Source organism: Lottia gigantea (assembly GCF_000327385.1).
Source record: "Lottia gigantea unplaced genomic scaffold LOTGIsca_6, whole genome shotgun sequence".
Lineage (NCBI taxonomy): Eukaryota > Metazoa > Mollusca > Gastropoda > Lottiidae > Lottia > Lottia gigantea.
This window is the reverse complement of record NW_008710049.1, coordinates 164,355-191,484: the sequence shown is the minus strand read 5'-3', so window position 1 is coordinate 191,484 and position 27,130 is coordinate 164,355. Positions and strand designations below refer to the sequence as shown.

Sequence of the window (27,130 nt, the reverse complement as noted above, 5' to 3'; positions counted from 1 at the left end):
ATTATAGCTGTAAGCATTTAGTAATGAAAGGTTTCTATGAGTAGAGAAGATCAATGACTTTTACTTCTACACTCTCTTGTTTTTTCGCGGTGACATTTACTGCAGGATGACATATTGACTGCAGAACTGCATCACAGTTGCAATTACATTGTTTTGAAATGTAATTCCCCTCATGCACATTCTTCCTTATAGTAGGTAACATTAGCAGTTTAAGTGTCAACCAGCAGTAACTAAGACCTTAATTAGATTCACAGTGGAGCTACCATTTCCTAGGTTCAATTTGTCTGAGTCATTGTACATGTATAGATATTAGTCATACATGTAGCACTATCAAATAAAATCATGTATCATGAAGCTCCTAATGTCATTATAAGCAATGTTTCTAGGTCTATGACATCTTTAAGCATGTAAAACTGTTACTCATCCAGTGTAATTCTCTAATCCCCTAATAAATCAACCAGAATTATTGATTCTACTTCAATTCTTCATTTTCAATTGCAACTTAATATTCCCTGACGTCAGGTTAAGGAGTAAAATTTCATTGAATAAAGTCATTGTCGGAAATAATGGTATTGAGTTTATTCATATGAAAATTTATAGAATAATGGTAATTTTTAAAGGACAGTTCACAGATTGAATTACAATGTTGTTTTTAACTTCAGTGAGGCTTTTGATATCTATGTTGACCTGAATGTTTGCTGTAAGTGTGTTATCAATTTGATAATAATTTCACCCTCCCCATCTTGCATCATGCATAACTTATTGCATTTTCACTAAAGCCTGTTCACATTAGGACGCTACGAAGTGTTGCGTTCTTGGTCTAGACCGGGAGACGATAAAATTACCAAATATCTACCGTTTACACTATTACAATTTCGAGCATACTGAGAACAGTTCAATAACAATAGTGTATATGATCTGTGGTTCTCAAACACATTTTAATGGAACTCTTCACGAAAGTGTTAATTCTAATAACCTGGATGAAGGCAAATTTGTCTGGACACAGAGACTGCAGAAAATGTCAGGGGGTCAAGATGCATGTGCAGGAACTGTTTTCGGAACGCTCGACCGTTTACACTACCAAATTGTTCTGTTCTGAGAACTATTTCGAGACCACTTCGCCTCGGTAGTCTAAAACTGGAATTGGAAATTGGACATCTTGACCGTTTACACTAGGAATGTTCTCAGAATGGATATTTTTTGTAATGTAACAGGGGTTTAAGGCTGGGGTTGGTTCTATTATTTATTAAACAATGCAGAGCAGGTCAAATTTTCAGGTATCACAAGCATTTTGCCCTTGGTTCAATCATAGTATTTTCATGTGCCATGGAAGTCAAAATGTTACGCCTATGTTTGAAGCACTTTCTGAGATTTTATCTAACCAATGCTGAAGTTGTATAAACAACAAGATAAAATATCAATAATCATCATGTCTGGGTTATTTAATATTTATACTATCTAACTATCATGATAGACAGAACAACATCCACATTATTTATTTCTCACTTTTCTTTTCCCTCTATTGTTGTCAGTTCCCTCATCATATTTCCCATCATTTCAAATCTTGACATTCCAGAAATATCAATAAAAAAATATGCCTGAATACTTGAAGATGCAGAATTTTGAGTAATTGTCCTGCCCTTAGAAAAAATAGATCAAAATTGGCTTACAAATCTAATAAAGCTACAGTTTTATTCTGATATTGATGAAACACTTTATGCATATATATATTAGTGTATGAGTTTATTTGCAGATGGACATTTTTTTTAGTTATTGCCCTTGACTTAGACCAAGTAGTCCATGTATGTGATAAAGGTTACAGTTTTGATTGGACATGGAAGTTTATGTCCATCCTATGATTTCAACATTGATTTTCTGAAAAATAGTTTGGAAAAGTTGATTAACCTATTATGTAGTTTAAGCTGTCACAAAATCTGTAGGTATGTGGTTATATAGCCTTTTCTACAAGTTATCTTTAATTATTTATCAACAGAAATGTGTCAGTATATTGAAAACTGAGAAACTTAGTAATTACAGTTGATTGTCACAGTTATTGATTTTTCTGCAGACCTATAGTTTTTTTACTTTGAAACATACATGAATTGATGCCAGTGTTGTTATAATGTCAACTGGTTTTATGTCCTCAAGACATATTTCATAGTAATATCAAAACTCAACACAAAAATCAATGTTTTTCTTTCAATAATAGACAGTTCATTATTTTACTGTGCTCTTTCCCATTTTTGTGTGTATAATCATATTAAAATAGTATAATCTTTTAGGTAGCATATCATATGTAGTCTGCAATATATAAAATATATAGGAATATTAAAGCAGAACCTGAACTGAGTTTCACGCTGTGTGATCTTCAGACAACTGACTTATTTCAGGTTGTTTCCTTACTGAAGTTTGACAAGTTGTACTTGTTTTCTTGTCTGCACTTTGAGTTCTGAATAAGAACTTTAATCAACATTATATTTTAAGATATTTTTTCTATTTCTGATGATAAAAGAAGTTCAATTTTCAATCTTCTGATTTTGTTTTGAAACAAAGAAATAATTTGTGATATGAGGATAAAAGACACCTGCAGATGTGATTTATAGAATTCAGTAACTAGGATTAGAAGAAGAAGTTAATCAGTTATTAACATCTTAAGATTTAGAGTCTTCACTGATTAATTCTGACTGCTTAAAGTTCTTAACTTCAAGCCACAAACTACCCCGCAATCTGTGTTGAAATTTTAACCCAAAGGCTAATGTTTATCATATATGTCTTGCTTTGGGTTAAACTGTCTGCTAAACTTCAAGCAGTTAGAAATTACCAGAAAAGGCAAGCTGTATCTGATTTGTCCTTAATTACTTTGGAATAGAGCAATCATTTAAGAATAATGGAAAGTTAATTATTCCTGATTTCTTGTCTGGTCTGGTCCCTTGCTGGTTGCCATGCCAATTACCAAGCAGAAATAATGACTATATATGGCAGGATGGAACAATCCCAAAATAATTATTTAATGGTGATGGCCTCGTAAATTAAAGAATGATTTTACAAACCCATTAATTAAAGATTGTATAGTCAGTTTGACCTGAACATGACCATTTCACTGTTCTGGATAGCTTATATTATATTGCTAGTAGAAATAAGCCCAGGCTATAAATATGTTATGGATTCCTGGAAATCGGCCATTTCCGATTTCCTTCAAAAAGGTTTCCATATTTTATAGTCCAGAGAACTATTTAACTGTCAGAAATGAAATGCAGATTGTCATCCTACATTTGTGCACTTGACAGGACTGTGAAGTAGTTTCGTAAGGCTTTATCTCTCAAGGGGGACAAAAAATGTTTGATAATCTGAAGTTCTTAGTTTAACTTATAGCAGAATATAACTTTCGACCCTCAGGGTTGCAACAAACACCCTGGTCATTCATATAATCTTGATCAAAGAATTTTAGACGTATTGGAGTTCGGTTTTTATTTGGACATGTCATTGTGACATAATGGTTCTGAAGTTAACGCCATTTAGAAATGTAAGTTATTTATATTGGGTTTATTGATTGTCTTGTTATGTTTTATTTATATATTCAATCATTACCATCTCTCTAGAGAGTAAGAGTAATAATGTCTATATTGTTTGTTATTTATCAACTTTTGTATAAACTATGGTATAACTAATAATATAATAATGGTTTTAATAGATAGGTAGACAAGAGCAACAGACAATACTCATATACTAATAAATTAAAATATGGCTATGGTAATAAATTTAATTATATTTCAGTTGTGGTCTGTGTACAGTTACGCATGAATACTCTTTACTCCAATGTTCTATACCATTGAATTGGTTTATAATAGTAGAGAGCAGTCAAAATCTGATATATTGATCAGAATTTGAAACAAACATGGTGCAGCTGTCTTACAAAGGCTTTTCTCACTACAGAACATGTAGGATGCAGAATAATATTTTTTCCATTTCAGTTTTGATCATGAGAAGTTCAAAGGAACTGTGAAACTTTTCTTCAATTCATAGTTTACTGTCTAGTTTGGGCCTCTCTGATCTAAAATGATGAAAATCACAACACTGTTTTATTGATGCTTTTTCTTTTCTCTTCAAATTAAAAACATATTTTGCCAATTCAAGCAAAGCCGTTTGGTTAACTGAGCTAAAACTGGTGTATTATTTCCTATAAGTGATGTAAAGAGGTCAGACATGTCTTTAATCCTTACGCTAGGTCATCGTTATCTCTAACTCAATCAGTTTTCTTGATTTCTGATGGGTTTTGTGGTTTATATAGCACTACAAGTTGGTGGTCTGTTTCCAACATCTCATGCTCACAATCAATAATGTAAGATTAGTTTTTTTTAAGAAGATCTAGAAACATCGCGAGTTATGAAGTAAAAGGCTTGAAGGTATTTAAAATGTGTGTCATTTATTCAAAAGAAATCAGGGCATTAAAGTGTTGGTACCATTTAGATATTACTTAAATCATAAAGTTTGTGGTGTATTACATGCCCAATGAATAACATTCTCATAAGGTTTATTGTAACTTGCAAAATAGAATTACTTTATCAACCAAATTGCTTATGCAATTTGTATAACACATCCATTTTAATGCAAAATTATCTTTACACTAGGTTACTTTTGTAGAAAGTTGAGTGCTTCAAATCAAATTAAAATCCCTTTTCAGAAAAAAAATGCTGCACACTGTTGTCTCTCAAATTTTCTATCCATAGTGAGCCTTGTCAGTATTGGCAGTTTTAATGATGTTAATATGCTGGGGATGATTCTGTTATTATTGCATTTTCTGGCTGGTTAGAATAACCCCGACCTTATTGACATGATAATTCATGGAAGAAGTGTCTTGTGCCTTGCCAGAAAGCTTGTTGTTCTGTATTAGCATTGATCAATAAACTTCTTGCATAATTCTTCTTTTCATATTCTCTAATTCTTATCTAATAACAACTTGAATATTATCATTTTGTTTAGATCATTTTCGACTTCGGGAGATCTTTGACTTTGTTAGAACAATAATCCAAAACAAACTAGCCTTGTCTTCAATAGACAATTTTAATAACACTTGTTAACATTTTAAACAGTAAGGTAGGAGTCATACTATTAAAGAAGCAGTTTATGTAATTTTCCATATTGGCCACAAATAGCCTTGTTCTGAATATAACAGCTCTAAGTTGAAAATACTGATTGCCTGTAGAACAAGTTACCAATTGATTGTTTTTGTACTCATGAGCTCATTAGGTTTCATACTCTGACAAAGCAGCAATTTTTTACCATTTGATAGACTATTTTAGACATGTGATCAAATAAGTAGTAGAGTGCAATCATATAATATTTTGTAGTTTTTCGATGACGTGGAAACAAATAAATTATAACCTCCCAGACAATAGATGAATATGTAGATGATAATCTATTCTAAAGTGTCTAACATATATTATCAACAGTTGAACAGAACATTTATCTATAAAACTGAACAATGATGATTAAGTACAAGTTTATTGATTAGATATTCATTCATATACCTCAGTTATAAGTTTGTGATCAAATTTTTGCTTAGTGGTATAAATACATAGTCCCCTTTACATATTTTTGTCAGAAATGCTGTAAGACCTGGATGTTGATCAAGAAGACATTTTCTTCATCCACCCTCAAAAAGTATTCATAGTGTAACTACATGGTTACAAATCAAGCATAAATTGTCAACGTCAGAAATTTGGCACATTTCAGATCCGGTCTTTCAGAATCTTTTGTTATTCTTAACTCTTAAGTGATAATATGCTCAATCCTCTCATGAGAGATGTCCACATCACTGATAGTATGTTAAGTGGTCAATCGTTGAAGTCATGTCCGTGGGTAATGTTTTCTTGATTGGTTGCCTTCTGGGATCAACATCAAGGTTCTCACTGCCATGCTTGAATTCCACAACCCACTTCTACAGTCGAAAAGGACCATGTCAATTTCACTAGACAAAGATAACACTGCAGTTGCAGTTCTTGTCTTTGATTCATTAAATGATTGTACTAGTTTGTTGTAAAAGTTTCTTTCAATCTGATTGAGAAGTCCCATTTAGGATTTGAACTTTTCAGCCAACCCCCATATGTGTACAGTTCCATTTATATAAATAGAATTGGACATCATCTTTTTGAAAATTGCTGGAATGGAAACATTACAGTAAGTGTTTTATAATGTTTCTCTGTTTACATCATATAATGTTTCAGTTTCAAGTTGGATTGATTTAAAATACAAATTCACTCTCAATACATGACTGCTAAAATGAATGTGAAGTAATCAAACGAATAACAACCATATTTCTCCAATATTGACCATACTGATCATATAATATCTTATTAATTAAACTGATACAGAAATATTTAATTTCATTAAGTTTATAAAAGAGAATTAAATCCCTTTGGCAAGGAGCAATTATTGATTTATATTTCCGTTAGTTTCTGTGAATTTCCGGATTATGTAAATGAAGTAGGTCACGTTACCTTATAAACGTTCAAGAATGCAGAAGTTGACTTTACAACTCTCAAGAATACAGTGGTCGAACTTACATCTTTCACGAATGCAAAGTCAAGAATACAAAGAATTAGTACATTGACTTTTTGATTTTAGGAAGGTTTATTTTGTAATTGTGTAATGTTGAAATATGACTTTGTAAAGTCGAGGCCTTGTTTTCAAGTTTGACTTTGTAAATACTTCTGGCAACGATCCCCCTCCATATATTAGACAAATCTTCAGTCATTCTTCAAGCTCAAAATGTATTTTTACTACTATCATTTTGCCCTCAAAATACGTATATCAGAATCATTCACGTTTGAATTTAGAAACAAAGTCAGGGATTTGTCCTTTTCAAAAATGTTGTCTGCTATTTAAGTCAGGCCTATTTTACATAGTCAGCTGGATGTGACTTAGACATTATATATAGTAACCAACAACCTCAATTCTTTTTCTATTCAGAATCTAATAAATGAATGAATGAATAAAGTGTTTACGTCCTACTTTTCTTCACCATGTGAGATAATGAAAACGGCCATGTAGTGTGCTATTCAGAATCTAAGTCCTTATATATAGTCAAATATTATAAACAGCCATCCAAAGTTCAAAGCAAGATTTAATGTATGTTTAACTTTATCAATATTAGTTATCATTTGGTAATAGTCAACAGATAAACCGTTTCACTAGGTCAGCCAAAATGTCTAAGTGTTGGTGTGTTTGTGTTCTGTTTTCACTTTTTTCATCAGTTACAGGTATAAACCAGAAAACATTAGATCTAAATGGTAGATGGGATATTATCAATGTGAATAAAGGCTATAGAATCAGTGGTGAGGTACCAGGGTCTGTATATACAGCTCTCATAGGTAATAAAACTATTGGTGATCCTTACTTCAGGGATAATGATGTACAATATAGGTGGATTGGCAGAGATGATTGGACATATACCAGATTGTTTGAGATTTCTGATGAGGTCATGTCTAAGCAGGCAGTTGTTTTGGTGGCAGAAGGACTAGATACTTTCTCTCTTATTACTGTCAATGGTGTGAAAATTGGTGAGTCTGAGAATATGTTTCTCAGATATGTGTTTGATGTGAAAAAAGCTCTAAAATCAGGATTGAACAATATTACAATTGATTTCAAATCTGCAGTAAATATAGCTTCTCAATTAAACAACCAATCAGCTTATACAATACCACCCAGCTGTCCTAATATAGTTCAAAATGGAGAATGCTTTATTAACTTTATTCGTAAAGAACAGTGTTCATTTAGTTGGAATTGGGCACCATCATTCCCTACTCAAGGTATATGGAGAAATATATCTATTCAATATTTTGATGAAGCTGTTGTCAGAGGATTATCTGCTGTACCAATTTTAGATGCAGATCAAAACTGGGTGATTCATATTACACTGCACTTAGATATCAGCAGCCAAAATATTTCTGGTTTAGTTGAAACGACCCTGGATAAGATCAATCTTTCCCATGTGCATCTCCTGTCTTCTCCTGTGTATAGTGACATCTATTTTAACTTCAATGTTCCCAAAGGAACACACATAGATCTCTGGTGGCCAAATGGCTATGGCGAACAAGCACTATATAATCTTACAGTGAAGTTTGTTACATTTGACAAAAAACAGATTATGGCTCAGACAAGTACAAGGATTGGCTTTCGATCTCTGGAATTGGTACAAGAACCAGTCTCTGATAATTCTTCTCATGGTGTGACATTCTACTTCAAAATCAACAATGTACCAATATTTTTTAAAGGAACTAACTGGGTACCAGCTGACAGTTTCCTGGAAAGAGTTACCAAGACAAGATTGGAGAGACTACTAAGATCAGCAGTAGAAGTCCATATCAATTCAATGAGAGTGTGGGGAGGTGGCGTGTATGAAAGTGAAGAGTTCTACGGACTGTGTGATGAACTTGGGATTATGTTATGGCATGATCTGATGTTTAGTGATGCGTTATATCCCTCCACAAAAGAATTTCTGGCTTCTGTACAAAATGAGATCAATCATCAGGTTAGAAGACTAAAAACTCACCCAAGCATTATATTATGGTCTGGTAATAATGAAAATAATGAAATCCTCAATGAGTATCAAGGTGATCAGTATAAAAAAGACTATTTGACCTTATATATCGATACAATTAAACCAGTCGTTACTCTACTGGATCCATCAAGACCCTTTGTATCATCTAGTCCTTCAAATGGGCCAGAAACAGAAAAGGAGGGTTGGATTGCAAAGAATCCTCAGTCTGACTTCTTTGGTGATGTACATTTTTACAATGATAGTGCTGATTTATGGGATATTAGTGTACTTGACATCCCTCGATTCGCATCAGAGTTTGGAACTGAATCTTGGTGTAATTTTGAAACCATAGAAAAGGTTTTAAGTGAAGCTGATCTATCGTATAATTCCCCTATGTCTCTCCACAGACAACATAATGTTGGTGGAAATGAGATAATGTTAAATCTCACTAAGATACATATACAACTACCTAACTCTACCAATCCAAAGCAGCAGTTTGAAGATTTGATATATGTGATACAGATACATCATGCTGTGGCAATGAGAACTGAAATTGAACACTATAGAAGATGGACAAATCAACTGCAGTCTGATGGGCGAGGACACACTATGGGTGCTCTTTATTGGCAGTTAAATGACATCTGGCAGGGACCATCATGGTCTTCAATTGGTATGTTGCTGTAAATTTTTAGACTAGATCTTCAAGCAAATCACCTATTGAAGAAATTCTGAATAATGTTTCTGTTTTTTTTTCTCAAAAAAACTTTCTTCTTAGATCTATTGATTTATAATTGTTATTGTGACTAATTTAAGTTATTCCTCTTTTATTCTTCAGATTATGATATAAAATGGAAAATGCTACATTATTATGCCAGAAAATTCTTTGATCCTAACCTGATTTCACCTTATGTTGATGAAGATACATTGAAAGTATTCTTAGTCTTGGATGAAATTCCAATTTATAAAGATGAGCTTTCCGATAATCAGAAAATTGTATTCCGTCCGATGAAACATCTACGACAGATGATAACCAGCAAATATGATACTAATGATATGCACCAACAATTAAAGAAGAGCATATTAGCGTCAGAAGGGACACTGTATATGGACTTGTACACATGGAAGAACATGACACCAATAAAATCATGGGAAAAACAGTTTAATTTAAATGAGACATCTGGGTGTATTTTCCAGAATAATTTAGATAACATTTTATCTGATGCAGGTTGCAAGGATAAGAGAGATTGCTTCTTTTATTTTTCTCTTAATTCTAAAGTGAATCCAACCAGTACATCATGGTTACCTTTAGCCTATTTTACAGACATTCAGGGTAGAATACCCAAGTCTAACATCAAGATTGTTGATGTAGCAATGGTATCATCTACCGAGTTTTTATTGACATTGTCTACTGATAATATTGCACCATTTGTATGGATCGATTCCCGTGGAATATCTGGTCGTTTTTCAGATAATGGCTTTATAATGAAAGACTCATTGCTACAATTGACATATAAATCATGGGATTCTGTTGATCTGGCTACTTTTCAGAAATCATTATCTGTCAAATCCTTGATGGATATATATTGATGGAAATTGTCAAATATATATAGGCCTTCCCGTTCCATATTCCAAACAACCTACCTTAATAAGTGAATGGAATAGATATGTATTGCATTAGAATGACTTGTTGTCTATTAAATTTATTTTTGATAGATATATTTGTAGAAACCAGATTCTAAATGATTATTTGTTTATATTTTCTTCATAGCAATGTCATTCTGATATTATCAGTACTTTTTTCATTCCAATGATATTTCATGAAATATGAAAAATTCTCAAAATATCTGACGACTCTGACTGAAAATAAATCAGCAAAAGATTTGAATATCAAAAGCAAATTCTATTAACTTAGTCTACGAAATAGAAACATCAAGTTTGATAAAGTAAAGTAAACTGTAGTCCCCAAGTCTTTTCTCATAGATTGACAAGTTGCAAATCTACATCAATCTCTAGAAGACATGATAGCTTTTACCTCAAAGAAGCATCGGTATTAAGTGAATCTTCAATTTCCTGTCACTCTTTAAAGAAATCTATTAAATGAAATTCTTTAACAGCACTGGAATTTTATTAAGTGACTTATTTTGTAGTCTTTTAAGCATAAAATTGTCTACCTACTCAAGAAGGTAATGTGAAATTCAATATGGCAGCCATTGTTGGGTATAAATGCTGGAATATTGAATACAATTATTCCCCCAGAGATATCGACTATATTGAAATTCATCCCGAGTGAATTCTCTGGTTTGTTACTAACAGAAGCTAAACAATGTCATTAAGGTAACTCTAAACTAATTGACTGGTCATCTCCCATGATTGCCGTTATTATCCAGTCTTTTTTTAGTTCCCATTGTATGATCAAGATTACATTGCAAAGTGTTTCTTCATTGGTCCAATTAGATGCATTAAAGTAAGATGCTTTGCTTTGCATAGAGCACACATTGCATGGCTCACACGAAAGAAAATGAGAGGTAGAAAAATGAAGTTCTGAAAGGTTCGGGACTTTTTCACCAGTCATTAAAGGGGAAATCATTGTGTTCCTTGACAATCTCTATTGCCATCTGTTATAAACATCGTCATGAAATTTAAGGACTTGATGAAGAAGGATTTAAGCTGTTGAAAATTTGTTTGATAGACCACAGACATATTCAAACAAATGAGGGACGCCATGTTTATAGATCGATAGAAGTGACCAGTTGATGAGATAGTGTCCATGTCATCAGATCACTTTACTTAATGTTATTAGTTTGGGAGAAAATCTTACTGATAACTTCATCACAATCTGGCAGAGTCTATTGTGGCCATCAATCAGCAGATAACAAGGAATACTGTAGGTAGTCAAGTTTGTCTTCTGAAATGAAATGAAGCGAATGGAGTTTTACATCATACCTGTCTGCACCTAGTGGGCCAATTTAGACCGTCAACACCATGCAGTGTGCTATGAGGGAAATTTTGCCAGGACCGAGGCATTGGCCTTTATTCCAACTGTTGAGGGATCCTGTAGCTCATGAGGCCTAGTTCATTGGCCCATTCAAATGACTAGACGCTTTTTGTATGTCAGCGATATTCAGCAAAATAGCTTCTATTGTCGTTTGGATGACCTTAGGCAATAAACTGAAACTTACAGTAGTTGATTATATGCTGGTCATAAAACAAAATGATGATTGAAATAATATATTGAGGAGGATGTCAGTGGTTGCAGTTATAGCAGATGGTATTGTTAATATGATATTTAATATTTCCTCAAATGATCTGTAAGTATAAACATGTATATCACATAATGATCTACACCTACCAGCTCACACCTGCTATTGAAATAGAATAAAAAGACAGTGTTTGGTTTCTGTGGTTAATGTGATTACTCATCATTTAATTTATATCCGTGACAACATAGACTCCATATTGTCTTGTTGACATAGCTATAGTAGGGAGAATTCATTGACAACTTGTTTAAATACAGGGAGAAACGTGTTCAATATTTGTCTATCTACGATCATGTTTCCTCCTGTTCATTGGACATATATTGACCCATGACCTTCTTCCAGTCATTCAGTGGATTGATTTCTTGTTCAACAGACTATTACCAATTTTGATGGAGGAAACTGAAGGAATGGGATCAAAACAATGTATATCATATCATTGAAACACCACATATTTACTTTCTACTGAATTCATAGCCTTTAAATTGCTTTATAACATTTCAAGTACATCCCATAGGAGATAATTCTATTTACATTGTCACCGAACTGAAGCTCAATATCTTTCTTATTAGCCTTCTCAAAAGTTTCTCTCTAGAAGTTCATACAGCTAATCCTTTATTTCAATGATATTTAACACCAATGAGGTCAATAGACAAGACTGTCCCTGAGGTTAATTTACAATGATTATGTAGCTTTCAAATCAGAAGATCATACAACACAAAACGTTTTCAAACTGTGATTTGTAAGAATTATAACTTTATAAGTAAATGATGAATACCACTAGTCTGACTGGTAGATTGTGTTGCATAATGTGGAGGTACCAAGCATGAAAATAAGGACTTCTGATGTAGTTTTGATGAGTGTAAATAGATTTTCAACAAGTAATTATTTTCAAGCCAAATATAACAAGCTTTCTAATACTTTGTCTACAAGATGTATAAAAGATGAGGTTGTTCTGTACTTCAACAGTAATAATAACTAGTTAGACACTAGGATTAATGGCACAAACCCTCAATATTACTGTTGAACATGCGATAACATCATTCATATTTTATAGTTGACTTTATCCTAATGTTTTAGATGAGTAATAGGCTAGTCTTATTAATGCACTTGACTTTCCTGTTGAAAAACTGACTTAATTTGCAGAAAACCAAGCAGAAAGAAATGAAGTACCTGGTTTAGCTTTTATTTTTTGTTCTTAATTAAATAAGGTATATCAATTGATTATGAATAGTTTGAAATTGTTTTCTAGTTGTTTTTCTTCCTGGTTCCTGAATATGTTCAACCACTGGTTTTCAAGATATTTCTTGTTGTTTCAGGTATGTTTAACTATTAATAAGTGTGATCTGTAAAATAACAGGAACAAAGATATAAATATGAAGTGTTATTTAAGGGAATTTTAGCTTAAAATTAATTTACTAACTATACTATTGAATACAGATGTACTTCAAAAAGCCAAAATGAAGTTATTTAGATATCTTAGTCTGCCTAAAAAGCTGGAAGCAAATTTGAGCAGATTCATAGAATTAGACTTAACATATCCATTAATTCAATATATTCTTTATAAAAGATCAGACATTGAGAAAAATGCCACCCAGAAGACTGACAGACATTTCAATTTAGCAACACGATTTTAACCCAGTCTTGAGACGACAGGGAATCTATATTCAGATAGTCTTTTATCCTCTATTATTGAAGAGCTTAACCTCAATAAATTGTCTGAAAGTTTGACGAGAAAGACAAGCTTAATGTAGGCCACAAGATAAAATGTATCAAATAGTTAAGCTTGGGATTTATTGAATCACAAATTGACAGAAAATCAAACAGTTGACCTGATATTGAGATCAGATAAACTCATGAACAATTGCATGTCAGTAAAGTCATGAAATATAAGCCTATATGTTAGTAATGTGACAGGGATCTCCCAAAGGTAATCTTTTACCATGTATTTTCTGAAAATATAATCATGTATTGTGACAGCTGTAGAGATGGATAGCTGTCTCATTATAGGAGTGCACTAGGTGGGGCACTAGGTATAACTTTTTGATAATGCCTTGTCCAAAACAAGCACATAATTAACTTTATCTTTATGATGACAGCTGTTCCCTATGTTTAGTATACATTCAGATAAATTTCTTTTAGACCTCAACTGTTCATGTTTAAAATTCTACCCAGATAAAAATCTTCACTCAGCCATGTTCTGTACTTCAAATTTGCAGGTTTCCTTCAAGTGATTGGGTATTTTCTTCATTCTCTATAATTGAATCAGTGGTAACTCTCCATGTTTCTTAGATTTTACATAATTCATAGCCTACACGATCTATACTGACTATGTAATAAATCTAGATTTCCGTTAGTGATGATAAAATCTTCTGGGAAATCAGACTGTCACAAAGGAAAGCTGAAGTTGATTGGGTCAGCAATGTTTTCTTATATCATTATCTGGAACAACTGGTCCATTGATGTAGGAGTTCTACACAATTATCTTGATTAGAATTGGGGCTGACTCTAAAGAAAATCAGACATTTTCATTTTGCTTTGAAATAAAAAATTATTTTTTAACATACTGAATTTTATTTGGATCCTGTGTACAAATGTGCAAATTTGAAAGATCTTTTTTTATTTGATATTCAGTATATCTCCATTAGCTCGACAAATTGCACATATATCTTTCAGCCAGAATTTACTCTCATCATCAGTTGAAATTGATATTAATTTTAAATGCTGCCTTGGGATAAACTTGGAAGGAATGAGTTAATGAAGTCAAAATTAGAGATGATAATTTCCTGTCCAGACTGACAGGATGACTAATTTCCTGACAAATTGGGCCATACTCAAACAGTAGTTAGAAATTAGACTCTATTTCATTTCAATGTTAAACATCATAATCTTGATATCTCTATAACTTTACTAGATATATATACTGCCAGCCACATTTAATATGAAGATACATGAATTACATACACGTCTCTATATGTCTTCATGTTTTTAAAGAATATTTTTCTTGGCATTAAGATACTCTTGAATAAGTGTTGTTTAGCTGTCCGTCCATTAGTCTGATGATGAGATAAAAGATTTTTGTAGAATCTTAACTATAATCATGAATAAAAAACATTCTGGTACAAAATCTCGTGTTTCTTCATTGAATAAAATACTGTTCTGTAACATATCATAGATCATAAGTTTCTATAGATAAATTATATATCAAACTCTACTAGTATCAGGAACTATTTTCTAAAGGTGTGACATTAATATATTATAGTAAAGATAGGGCGTAATGAGGTCAATAATGTAATAATACGTCTCGTTGTCATTACCGAGGTTATTGATAAATTTATTGATCTGGAAAAAGAATTGATCAAGTGCCACGGATATAATCTCCATAAAAGGATATTATTATGTGTAAATGAGTAGACACGTAGTCTCAGGCTAATAATTGGGTTCCAGAATATAATACACCGTTCAGCCCCGTCGTCAGGAATGAATTCGTGCTGGTTTTCAGTTTTTTTTAGTCTTGTAGATTTGAAGAATTAAAGAGAACCTGTTTCTCACTATTTTGAGGTGTCAAAACGTTTCAAAATCAATATCTTTTTGATTTTGTATAAAGACACTGTAAGTGAATCAATCTCTGCTGAAGTGAAGAAGGTTTTGCTGGAGCTTAATTCTCACTTGCTGGAGCCCATCCACCACGGATCCCACCCTAACGACAGGGCTGACACCATTCAATTTTTCTACCCTCTTTTATCTGTCCGAGATCAGTTAAAAGTTCTTAAGTCTTAATATGTATCCAAACTTTTGGCAAAGGACTCTTCTATTATATCATAAATTATGAACACTTCATCAAGTGGAGAGTTTAATAATAATAATAACTTCATAAGAAACCCAGTTGTATAAGGCAACCTTCCCTGGGACCTTTCTACATACAACTACAATAACATATTTACAAAATGATAAGGTAATAAAAATGGAAAATAGAATAAAATAGAAAATGAATGATGAAAATTAAGGGTCACATTAAGGTGATTTAAATATATGTAAAAAGGAAATGAAATAAAAGTAATCTTTACAACATTAAAGATAATAGGATATTTGTAAAATAATTCTAGTCTCTCTTATTATCGTAGTTCCCTTTTCAGTCCTGTTTTAAAACATTCTACACTGTTGGATTGTTTAAGTACTTGAGGTAATGAATTCCAGAGTGCTGTTGCTCTACAATTTCAATAACTGAACAATTAGGTTTTCACAATTTCATTGTGAACACGTGAATTTTTTTTTTAAAAAGGGCCACATTTTAATATAACAATCTTAAGTATGGTCAGGTACATTATATATATGACTTGACAGTTAAATATGGTCAAATATGAAATTGGTGTCACCTAAAATGTTAAAAAATGATAGATATGATTTCAATCTACTTTATGAAAATTCTCTTGAAGGAAACCTCACTCCTATTTAGATTGTGAAATAATTCTAGACACCTTTATGTACTCAAACTTTATTGTGATGAAATTATTCAGTGAAGTTCTCAGACCACTTTCCACCTTTCAACGTTTTTTAAAATGTCTTTATTCAATTTAACCGTTCAACTTAATGGCTTGACATTTTCTCCACGGAAAATATCAAATTGCGATTGGATGGTTTAGGTTGAATCTGCAACAAAAACAAGATAATGTAATCAATCAGTCTTATTGATTTTCTATCTCAATCCAAACAAAAACATGCATAATAAAAACAGAACAATACTTGAACAAAAGCCAGAATTATGTAAGGATTAATACCTATCTATCTAACCATCAAGCCACCTCAAATCAAAACATATCTTATCTGGTATTTTCCATCAAACTTGAGCAGATTATGACATCATTTTACAGCAAATATTTGAATGAAATATTACAAGAAATAGTGGTGCCACAATCAATCATTTGTTTCCATATGACTAGAACTGCAGATTTCAGAAAAGACATTAGAATACAAGCAAAATGTCACCAGTACACATACAAAGAGCTATACAATGAAAATAATCAATGATAGATGTTTTAGGTGAAGTCTTGCCTACCAGAGACACCCTGTAGTTTTATCTCATCAATAATATGTGCTCAGATATGAATGAAAAGATCTGACAATTAACAAATAAAAGTCTTAAACTTGAAAAATTTAGAGGTTAAACACTGTTTCAGATACTGATTAGATATCAATGTATTTAAGATTTAACTAGTATTCTAGTAACAGCCTGTATTTTAACTGTGAACTCATCAGTATATTTGATCTATTTTCAGGATGACAATGATATCTGGGAGAACTGGGGAGAATGGTTTCCAGATGAGGAAGGTGCAAAAAACAAACACAAACAAACAGTGCCTAAAACTAAATATAATAAGGACAAATCAGATTTAAAAAAACATTCAGACTTTTCCTTTGATAAGTCACTAGCATTGAAAGATAATGTGGATTCATTTCTGGATCAAGATAGTAAAAAAACATATTTGAAGAAGGAGGAAAAGGGTGAGAAAGACTGGCATACAGAATTTGATAAATCTTTTGAGTTTAATTCTAAGGATGATAAAGAAAATGAAATTGAATCAAAGAATCAAGAGAAAGGAAAACCAGAATCAGCTAATGGTATGTTTTTACATACAGCTGAAGGTGGCCAGAAAGAAGATGAAAAGGATAAAATACCATCAGGTTTCAACAGTTTTGATTCCATTGTTCCTGAGAAAGTGCCAGTGGAGGAAACTGGAGATACAGAAGAATCTATTAAAGAGGGATACCCAGTTTATAACAATAAACATGAGTCTGTCAAGAAAGATTTGGCTTATCCCAGTTATCTAAAAGAATTTGCAAATACTAAACCAGAACCTAAAACTAGCCCGAACCCCCCACCACCAGGATTAGGAGATGTGAAACCTCCAATGGTAACACCAGCTGTTAAAATCATGAAAGATAAGAAAGTGGATACTGGTATCAAGAAGATTCATATTACATCTTATATTGAATCTAAACCTGCAGGTAGGTTATCAATTTCCTCATTGGAATCACACTGGACTTTTAAGACCAAAAAAATGTTCACTTGGAAACCAAAAGCTTAACCTGTTTAGATTTATATTTACCGAACTGTCATATACTTTTACAGATTTTTATAGACCGAATATTCTTGGCATCTTGCAAAAGTAAAGAATTTGACTTTTTGTGTTTTTGATTGTAAATATCTTCTTAGTATATAAGGATAAGAAATTAATAACAGATTATTCTTTATTTAATATACATGAAATATTTCTATTTTTGTATGTACTCTCTCTAGAATTAACAATCTGAATACTGTAATCTAGAATAAAAGAGATTTTTATGCGGATGTTAAGAACCAGAATAATTTCCCGATGTAATTTGTGATAAGTGTAATGGCTGTCGTGCTTAACGTGTTGGTTGTGATGCATGATAGTGTATGGTGCTTTTTAAGACATTACAATGATCTATGTGCTAATAGCAAGACGAGATGAAATCAACATGATTTAAATTGAGAAAGGTTTCACTCTGACAGGTTGAAATTATCTTGTCAAGTCTTTATTTACTATAGTAACAATACTACCGACAGAATATAACATGCAAACTATTGTTTATAGGTAGAGGATAGAATACCATACTAATATATATAATAGTCTTCAATCATTCAAAATCTTTCTGATTCTATATAATGATATTAAAACAGCCTTTTGGTGTTTAATCTTCTAATGCAAGCATGTTTTTTTAAGATCTGAAACTGCATATTCTGTACCTCAGAACCTCATTCACTATTTTCAGAAGTACATCATAACTTGGAGACCCAGTGGAATGCTAATAACAATTGGCGAAAACTGATATAATGATAATGACCTATTTTAATATATTTATATATACTTATAATTTTGTATTTTTTCAGCTTTCTGTAAAGTAGATCGTGATTGTAAGTCAGGTCGTATGTGTCATGATGGTGTATGTGTGTGTCTTCCTGATGATGCATGTTTAAAACACAGCCATCCTGTGTGTGGAACTGATGGTTTATGGTATCCAAGTCATTGTGAACTTCACCGTACAGCCTGTATACATAGAATACACATTAAAGTTGATCGAAGTCACAAATGTCTCAAACATAGCGAAGGTAGGAGAATTTATTGATTTTTCTATTCATTCTATTCACATCAATTCAGAGACTATTCACATAAACATAACACACTTTAAAATAACAATTGAAGGTTATCTTGTGCATTCATTCATTCTTTTATTCTTTCTTTTATTTATTTCTTATTTAGTGGAACAGCAATATGCATCAAATGTGCTTTTATATGTCCGGTTTATAAATATCAATTCTATTTAATGAGGGAGCTGCTTAGTGAATTATACGATAGTTTACTAACCTACAGTCATTGATAATCAAATTTGAACTAGAGTAGGTTAGTTAAACACTGCATGGCGTGCCCATCTTCTAAATCCCAGTAGGGTGCAGAAGAGAAGGACATAAAACTACATTCATTTCATTTTTGTACTCAATAAGATCATCTTTTCTTCACTATATATATATCCTTTATCAAATAAAAAGTACTTCATTCAATATGCATTCATTCTTTCTTTTGAGATTTCCAAGCTACGTTTTGGTATATCAGTTTATGGTTTGGTCATTTTGAATGATGTTATTATTATGTTTCATATTTCTCCTTGTGATTCATTTTCCTCTATATCTTACTCAATCATTTCAACATGACAAAAAATAGCGTGTAGCTCTGTTACATATTGATTCTTCTCTTGTTTTTCTGTTCAGCATGAAAAGAACACAGTTATTCCATTACATAATAGACAGAAGATAGCTGGCTTCCAATATCTCACAGTTTTTGTCTTTTTTCTACAAGGAATTACTTTCTGTCTCGGCCTCAATCCCTCAAATTCTTCTGCACAAAAAAGCAATTTTGACAAGAACCATTGTTCAAAATTTCACTTTGATGTTGTTCTCTTTCCTAACTGGATAGTCTCTGAGATATTTTTATTTTATAGCATAAATGCCATTCATATTCTTTACAAAACATTAGCAAGATATTCTACAAATTTGCATCAAATACCAAAGAAATAGCTTTTGAATCAATAGGGCATACAATTGGCAATAAAGTGAACAAAACACAACGGTGTCCTAATGTTCAAGACTATTTTATCATTCACTTCACTTCGGATTATGATCTTTGTTATGTGAACATTTAAAAGAAAAAAATTTCAATATTGAATATAAGTTGGCTAAAAGTCTCATGTAATATATAGGCTATTTTACTGTAGCTGATAAGTGATAAGTGATATATAATATATCTCCTTTTATATTACAGATACTCCTGCTCAGAAAGTAAAGAAAGTTAAAACTAGTCACAGCTCTGTTGATGCTCCAGTAGATCCTAAGGTACCAGCTGATGCAGTTATTGACTCGAAAGAAATTTATGTTGGAAAATACAAAGAAGATCACAAGAAACCAAGTAAGAAAACAAAGGATTTGGGCAAGAAATATGGTCTACAAGTTGAAGTCAAGCCTGAAACTAAATGTGACTACAAAGATTATCAACAATTTAAAGAGAAACTTCTGCTTCATCATTGTAATAGATTTGCTGAACCTGATTGTAAGAAGGAGGTGCAGACTTTAAAAGGTAAGTAAAAGTAAAAAATTTTATGTTGAGTATTATGATTTATACATGATGTTAAACAGTAATTAAGTATTTTGGAACTTACAAAACCATGCTGTTAGAGAAAGACATGACAATTATTTGGTATGATAATGATAATATTTTCACCCCTAAAAGAGGTTTATAAAACAATCTGTTTATAACTTAATAGTAAGCCTGTTCCAGATTGTGACTATTGTTTTCAACAATTTAATTACTTTTCTTTTTGCATGATAATTTAAATTTGTAGATGTTTTACTCATTTCTAAACTTAACCATTGGAATCTTATTTCAGATCGTGAATATCTAGCTACGTTGATTTTTAGTTACTATGATCGTGATATTGACTACTATCTGGAGAAAAAAGATCTGGAAATCATGCAGAAAAAAGAACAACTGGTTATTCTTGACACAGTTTGCACATTGCTGGATATTCTAGTCTATGATGATTCTGAACCTAAAGATGCAAAATTATCTGTTACAGAATTCTTGAAAGCCTTTGGTATGTATGATCATAGAAAAGCAAATACAATTGTGGTAAAAATAATGGAAGTTTGAACAGAATATTTGATGATATCTCAATAGAAATATTGTTTGATATGTGGTTTGCTGGCATCAAACACTTTCAAAAATTTTATTTGTCTATAAGTTAGTAGTAGATCTATTTATAGCTCATGCTGACCATGCATTCATCTAGTGAATATTATTTATTCCAATCCAATTTTACTCTCTCTAGATAAGTCTGATCATAAAGAAAGTCAAGAGATAGATCTACAGGTAATACCAACCCTAGCTACTGTGGGTAATGGTCTAGAGTTGAAGTGTGCTATACCAGGTCAAGGTAATGGTGATGATGTTATTTGGAAGAGATTTGATACAGAGATTATACACTCTACTGATGGTCTTACTGTAAGTTTCTTCTCAATGTTGAAATATTTCAGGGTTGAGATGGGAGATTACCTAGACTACCTAGGCTAATTCTATAGAACATTTTGTTATAAAAAAGCAAAAAAAACCAGGAAATACCATTGTAGATACAAAATCCGTAAAAACCTATCCAAAATCTATGCAATGAACTTGAAGTAAATAACTTGATAGCTTATTTTCTTAAATATTTTATGTATTTCAGGTATTTGATGATGGATCATTATTCTTCAATCAAGTTGGTGTCCACCATATTGGAAATTATTCTTGTTCACATAAAAATACTAACATTAAACAAGTTCATGTTCTAAAAGTACAAAGTAAGTTAATTGTTATATTATCAATATTAGAAAAATAAACCAGAGTGAAGTAGCCTACTTTACTCTGCTTGAAAGCCTGCATGGTCACTTTGCTCTTACTTTACTGCTCTTACTTTGACATTCTTCAAGAATAAATTTTGTCCTCTTGCTGATGTGGGTGCAGAGTAGCTATATCAAATGCTATATGTTTTTATGATTGGGTATAAGGGAAAATATTTACTTTGAATGTCATATGTTTATAAAACTAATATTACCTGCCTTATTTCAGTGTCACCATTGGTTCGTGTATCACCTGTCAGTCAACTCAGATTATCTAATACTGACATCACTGTTAAATGTCATACAGAGGGAATTCCAACTCCCAGTGTATCATGGGAAATAAATGAAATGTCATTACCTAATGATCCTCGACATTTCCAGGAATCTGGTAAGTATGATTCTCAATGTCAGGTTGAATATTCTAGTGGAATATTTGTGAATCTCTCAATTGGTTGAAGTTATTTTATCTTCACAGAAGCATTTGCTGGATAAAGTCTTGTAAGATACTGTATTCCTTCTGGTTAATGAAAGGATATCTATTGTTGTGCATGATCAACAAGATGAATGAACTCTGCATCATTATCTTTGAAATTCAAGTTATAGAGCTTGCTTTGAAATTCAAGTTATAGAGCTTGAATTAAATTAAGAGACAATAAACTCTTACCTTAAATAATTTCAGATAATAATGAGACATTGACAATACACAATGCTGATTATCACCGTGATACTGGGGCATATAAATGTGTAGCCAAAAACCAGGCTGGTACAGCAGAAGATGTGGCTTCTATATTTATACAAGATGATCATTCCAGTTCCTGTAAGTTCTCTCAGTTCTGTAATCTTATCAATGTTTCAAGTCAAAAAAAAATATGGAGGATCCTGTCTAATAACCAGCTGATCCTGTGGAGAACCTCATAGCTAATGTGATTGCACAGGACATAATGCTAACTTAAGCACCTGACTTAATCATTTTTACCATCTTGTACCATCTACCATTGATTGGTTTTATCAGCTTCCAGGTTTAGACATAAAGATTGTCATTGTTTGTCTATTTGAGTTTGGTATATTTACATGGGTAGAAATGAACATAAATAATTAAGTGATGCAATATGACAAATATTCTTATAGATTCTTCATCACAGAAGTCTGATGGAACCTTTATGGTTTTCCACACCCACGGTTACACAGCCTACAGACCAGAGAGTTGTCTCATGAGAAGAGAGGTCAGAGGAAAGTTTGGGAACTTTAAGTTTATTCCTGATAATCTGGATGAACCAATGTCATTATGTCATAACAATAAGTGTAATTGGGGCACGTCTGTTAATGTTAAAGACGAGTTTGTTTATGTCAGTCAACCATCACAAAATCGTATTGTTGTCATAGAAACCACAGACAAATGGAATCCAGTACAGGTATGCAACTCAGTATTTTTGAATGACTATTTGTCTGAGGTTTTTTATCAAGTTTAGTGCAAAATATGGGCATAATTATTTCTATTTCCCACTGTTTTATGACTATCTCTTTTAACTTGTGTTGAAGGTTATTCCTGTCCTTTAAATTCACAATCAGATTTATTTTGGACCAATTGGCAAATAAAGCTACATCAACATCCTTTGATTAAAGATTACATTTTTTATTATCACTCTAGGTAATTGATACAGATCGTGAACCAATAGGATTATACTATATACCACATCTAGATCAAGTATGGGTTCTATGTTGGAATGGTAAGGATGATGGAAGTATGAAGACAGTAGTTGTAATTCGTGATGCTAGTCAGGATATACAACATCATGCTGTTCATACACAACCTGTTGGTAACAGATTTGATTTAGTGAGTTAAATATTATTCTAGATAGGTAAAGAATGAGAGTCAGCAACTTATCATGAAATAGAAAATTTAGACAAGTAGACAAACTGAGACACATTACCTTTAATTCAAAGCAATATACTGCTAATATGAGTCCTTTGTAAGCTAGGCCTTTCCAGGCCAGGCTCTCTGACAGCATATATGTTTTCTTCAAACAAAATGTGGAGCATAAGCTGCTGAGAGACTGGGCAAATTTTCAGGGCATATGGTTCAAGCGAGTAGATAGCAAGTCTAGCGTGTCCAGTGCTACGACATTTGGCCGAAGCCATTTGCCAACATCAAGCGCGTTAAATATTATTCGCCTGAATATTCATCACCATCGACTTGTTCAGCATGTCTATCGCGAACCTTCCTGTAACTGAACCAATCACAGACCCCCCAAGTGTCACATGACAAATAAAATGGTGACCTTCCCTGAATGTAATGCGGAGTGCAGAAAAGAAAGAAGAATTGATCATGTTATGGAAGTCAAAGCCCAACTTATATGATATAAGCACCTGCCGCTCTTCGCTTCTTTCTTGACACCAACGTATTTTTATCATGTGACTTGGTGCCGTGCGCATGTGTAATTTAATTTTCAACGAGTTTTTAAAGCAGTCATTCGCCCAGTGTGTCCACTGCGTCTGCCAACTTTTGATTCACTACCAACTAGACTTGCTTTTACTTTCATTGGCTTGAAGGTGGTCAATAGTCTTACTGGTGAACTCACTGTTTACTGAATAAAGGTAGATAACTGTGATATTTTTCATTGTAGGTTAAAGATATCTTCATACCACCCCAGAATAACCTGAAACATCATTTTAATTTTGGTTATATTGTACATTCTGAACAACGTGGATTATTTAAACTAGATTTGATTGAGATGAAATATGTGAATGTTATTGATTTCTCCCAGTTTGACTGCATACCAAAATCACTTGCCTTTGTTCCTATTGGTTAGTATGACTTGTATATATAAGCTGTGTTGAAGCTGGTTTTTGATTGAGAATGTACGAATGTATACACAATTAATGTCCAGACTAAAAAATAAAAATAAAAGGGACAAAGCAATGTTAATATACAAAATAAAGGTAATATAGAATCTAGATATCTTATTATAATTGAGAATAAAGTGCTCAAATGTGTATTATACGCAACCTTTTATACCATCGAATGAATCTGGAAATATCTCTATCACTGTAAATAATGCACACTTTTTGTGATTGTCATGAATAGTTCCTGAATGTGCTGAAATATTTTTTTTTTACAAACCCAGAGAATTGTAGATAATAAACATAATATTGTATTACAGGTGGACATGTTGTAGTAGAATGTGTAATACCATCATCAGAGAAGACCTTACAGATTGTTCTAGACTACATTACTGATGCTATAATATCCCATATCTCACTCCCTGGTCGACCCTTCGTTAGTCCTGATTCCAGACATCTTGTTACAGTGGATTATTTCTCTGGAAAGGTTGCTGTTTCAACTATATCACAAGATGGTACATGCTTTTTTTATGCTAGGACATTGTTCTCAGAAACCTAACTTATATACAATCCGGGTTAAAAAAACAAACTGATATCTTCCTAATAAAACTAAATTTAACATCAGATTTGATAATTGACCAATATATGATATATTAATATTTTGTCAATAGGGAATAAGCATATGAGTAGGTCCAAGCATTGTACACTATTTTTTCGACAATCCTGACATGATATTTATTTTAAGATATATATTTTCATTAGGTGTAATGGAGATGGGATTTGAAGTTATTGTCAGTACCGTAATTAGTGATGTTGAGTTTTTCCCGTCTGCTAGTCGTAAAGGTTATGATTTCATTATGTCATCAGCTGATACGGAGGATATCATAATTCTCAGTTTGAACAATGGAAAAGTACAGAAAATCAAGGGTATGTATATTTGTTATGTAGTTCTTACATGTTGTGTTTTCGTGCTGTAACACTTACTCTACCAACATGTTCAACCCTACAATTGTAATGGGAATAAGTTATATATCTAACATCGACAAAATTAAATTTCTATTGCAATTGCTAAAGGTTTTCCCATGGAAAATAAAATTTCAGAAATTTTGTATATATTTGCTTGTATATTGAACTTTTTTCTTTAGGAACACACAAGATTGGAGGAGATGTGTCACTAACACCCAGTCATTCAACAAGAACTGTGGTATCTGGTGGAATTTTTGGAGATTTCTTCATGATGCCATTTGATTCCACTATCTCTATTATAGATGGTAAACATCACCATGTCAAATGTGAATTTAAAGGAGTTCTACAGAGTAAAGGCATAGTTTTTGTAGAAAATTAAGTAGTATAACTTTGTAATCTTTTGATAAATTTTGTGATAATTGAAAAATCAAGACCTTTGTCACCATTTCATAATAAGAATGTGTTGTTCTCAATGATAATAATCAGTGATTGAACAAATTATCCTCAAAGTTTTTAATCTTTATCTGCAAAACATCAGTGATCAAAATAAAGTCAAAACTGATAAATCAAAAGAGGAATGGAAACAACTAGGTTATGTAATAATATAGTGCTTAATTTTTTATTCAGATAAAAAAATTCAAAAATTATAAAAAAATATATTATGAATTAGGCTTTGCAAAAATAAAAATATGCTTGCTTGTGATAAATTTATATTAACATTTAAAACTTTTATTTGTAAAGCATTTTTTGTAGTGTAGATAAATTCTAGTCAGTTACCATCAAGTGAAAAGTGTATACTTATAAGTGCTGTTCATTGAATCAAATGTAACATTCATTGAATTTTAGCATTCCAAATCTAAAAACCAAATCTGATATACTGGTTTTTAAAAACATTCCATTTTTGAAGAGAAGAAAAAAGCTTAAGAAATTTGGCTATTGGCTCACAAACTATGACTTTAAAACAACCATTTATAAAAATATTTTACAAGGGAAATAATCTCCACATAACTTTATTCATAAAATTTTAATTTTTCTACATGCTTTTAATGTAATCCATTCTATGACACTGAATTTCGACACATGGTAATTTTCTGTGCCTTTTTACAGCATATTCTTGTATCTCTATAAGAGAAGATTACAATATATTGGTGACTATGTTCACAAGGGGAAAATGTATTTTCTTCCACATTTTGAGGATAGGAAAACTCTTGTAGTGGATTAAAAAGATCTATCATAATTGAAAAATTGTTTCATTAAAGTTCATTTTTACATTGTTTTTTATTTAGTTAATTTAAGTTTTTGTTTTTATTTAGTGCATAATATTTTTAACTATTCAACTGTTATTTTATAGTATTAATAATTTAAGCTTTAAATTTGCAATGAATTTGTACATGGAGTGATTACTTTCATATTTTACTGTTTTTGAAGTTGAAACTTCATTTTCTTATTAGATGGTTGGTATTTTGTATTTATTACTGAAAGTAAGGTGACAGGTTTAAACCATTACAATGGAATTTACAAAATATGGAAACAGTTTGAAAGAAAAATTTTTGATGTAATAAATGTTAGAAATTAGAAAAA

At 32.0% G+C, this 27,130-nt stretch overlaps 2 protein-coding genes across 2 annotated transcripts; both read left to right on the top strand.

Annotated features, from left to right (window-relative positions):
• The first annotated feature begins 7,034 nt into the window (after window positions 1-7,034).
• On the top strand, window positions 7,035-10,271 carry LOTGIDRAFT_183459 (hypothetical protein). Its single transcript, XM_009063735.1, has 3 exons — window positions 7,035-9,209; window positions 9,375-9,478; window positions 9,611-10,271. Exons 1-3 carry the CDS (start codon window positions 7,205-7,207, stop codon window positions 10,124-10,126), a joined length of 2,625 nt encoding a protein of 874 aa, XP_009061983.1. The 5' UTR covers window positions 7,035-7,204; the 3' UTR covers window positions 10,127-10,271.
• Window positions 10,272-18,708: 8,437 nt separating this feature from the next.
• Window positions 18,709-26,748, top strand: LOTGIDRAFT_183454 (hypothetical protein). Its single transcript, XM_009063734.1, has 13 exons — window positions 18,709-18,888; window positions 20,330-20,393; window positions 20,710-20,996; window positions 21,237-21,368; window positions 21,589-21,703; window positions 21,972-22,130; window positions 22,422-22,577; window positions 22,871-23,154; window positions 23,391-23,576; window positions 24,367-24,547; window positions 24,904-25,098; window positions 25,346-25,510; window positions 25,729-26,748. Exons 1-13 carry the CDS (start codon window positions 18,745-18,747, stop codon window positions 25,926-25,928), a joined length of 2,268 nt encoding a protein of 755 aa, XP_009061982.1. The 5' UTR covers window positions 18,709-18,744; the 3' UTR covers window positions 25,929-26,748.
• Window positions 26,749-27,130: the final 382 nt, after the last annotated feature.

What these genes read in the sequence shown, in the direction of transcription:
- LOTGIDRAFT_183459 (XM_009063735.1), top strand. Translation starts at nt 7,205, where the DNA reads ATGTCTAAGTGTTGGTGTGTTTGTGTTCTGTTTTCACTTTTTTCATCA. An exon ending in ACCATCATGGTCTTCAATTG is followed by an intron (nt 9,210 to 9,374) that starts GTATGTTGCTGT and finishes TTTATTCTTCAG; the next exon opens with ATTATGATATAAAATGGAAA. An exon ending in ATACATTGAAAGTATTCTTA is followed by an intron (nt 9,479 to 9,610) that starts GTCTTGGATGAA and finishes CAACAATTAAAG; the next exon opens with AAGAGCATATTAGCGTCAGA.
- LOTGIDRAFT_183454 (XM_009063734.1), top strand. Translation starts at nt 18,745, where the DNA reads ATGTGTCATGATGGTGTATGTGTGTGTCTTCCTGATGATGCATGTTTA. An exon ending in CTGTAAGTTCTCTCAGTTCT is followed by an intron (nt 22,578 to 22,870) that starts GTAATCTTATCA and finishes ATATTCTTATAG; the next exon opens with ATTCTTCATCACAGAAGTCT. An exon ending in ACAAATGGAATCCAGTACAG is followed by an intron (nt 23,155 to 23,390) that starts GTATGCAACTCA and finishes TTATCACTCTAG; the next exon opens with GTAATTGATACAGATCGTGA.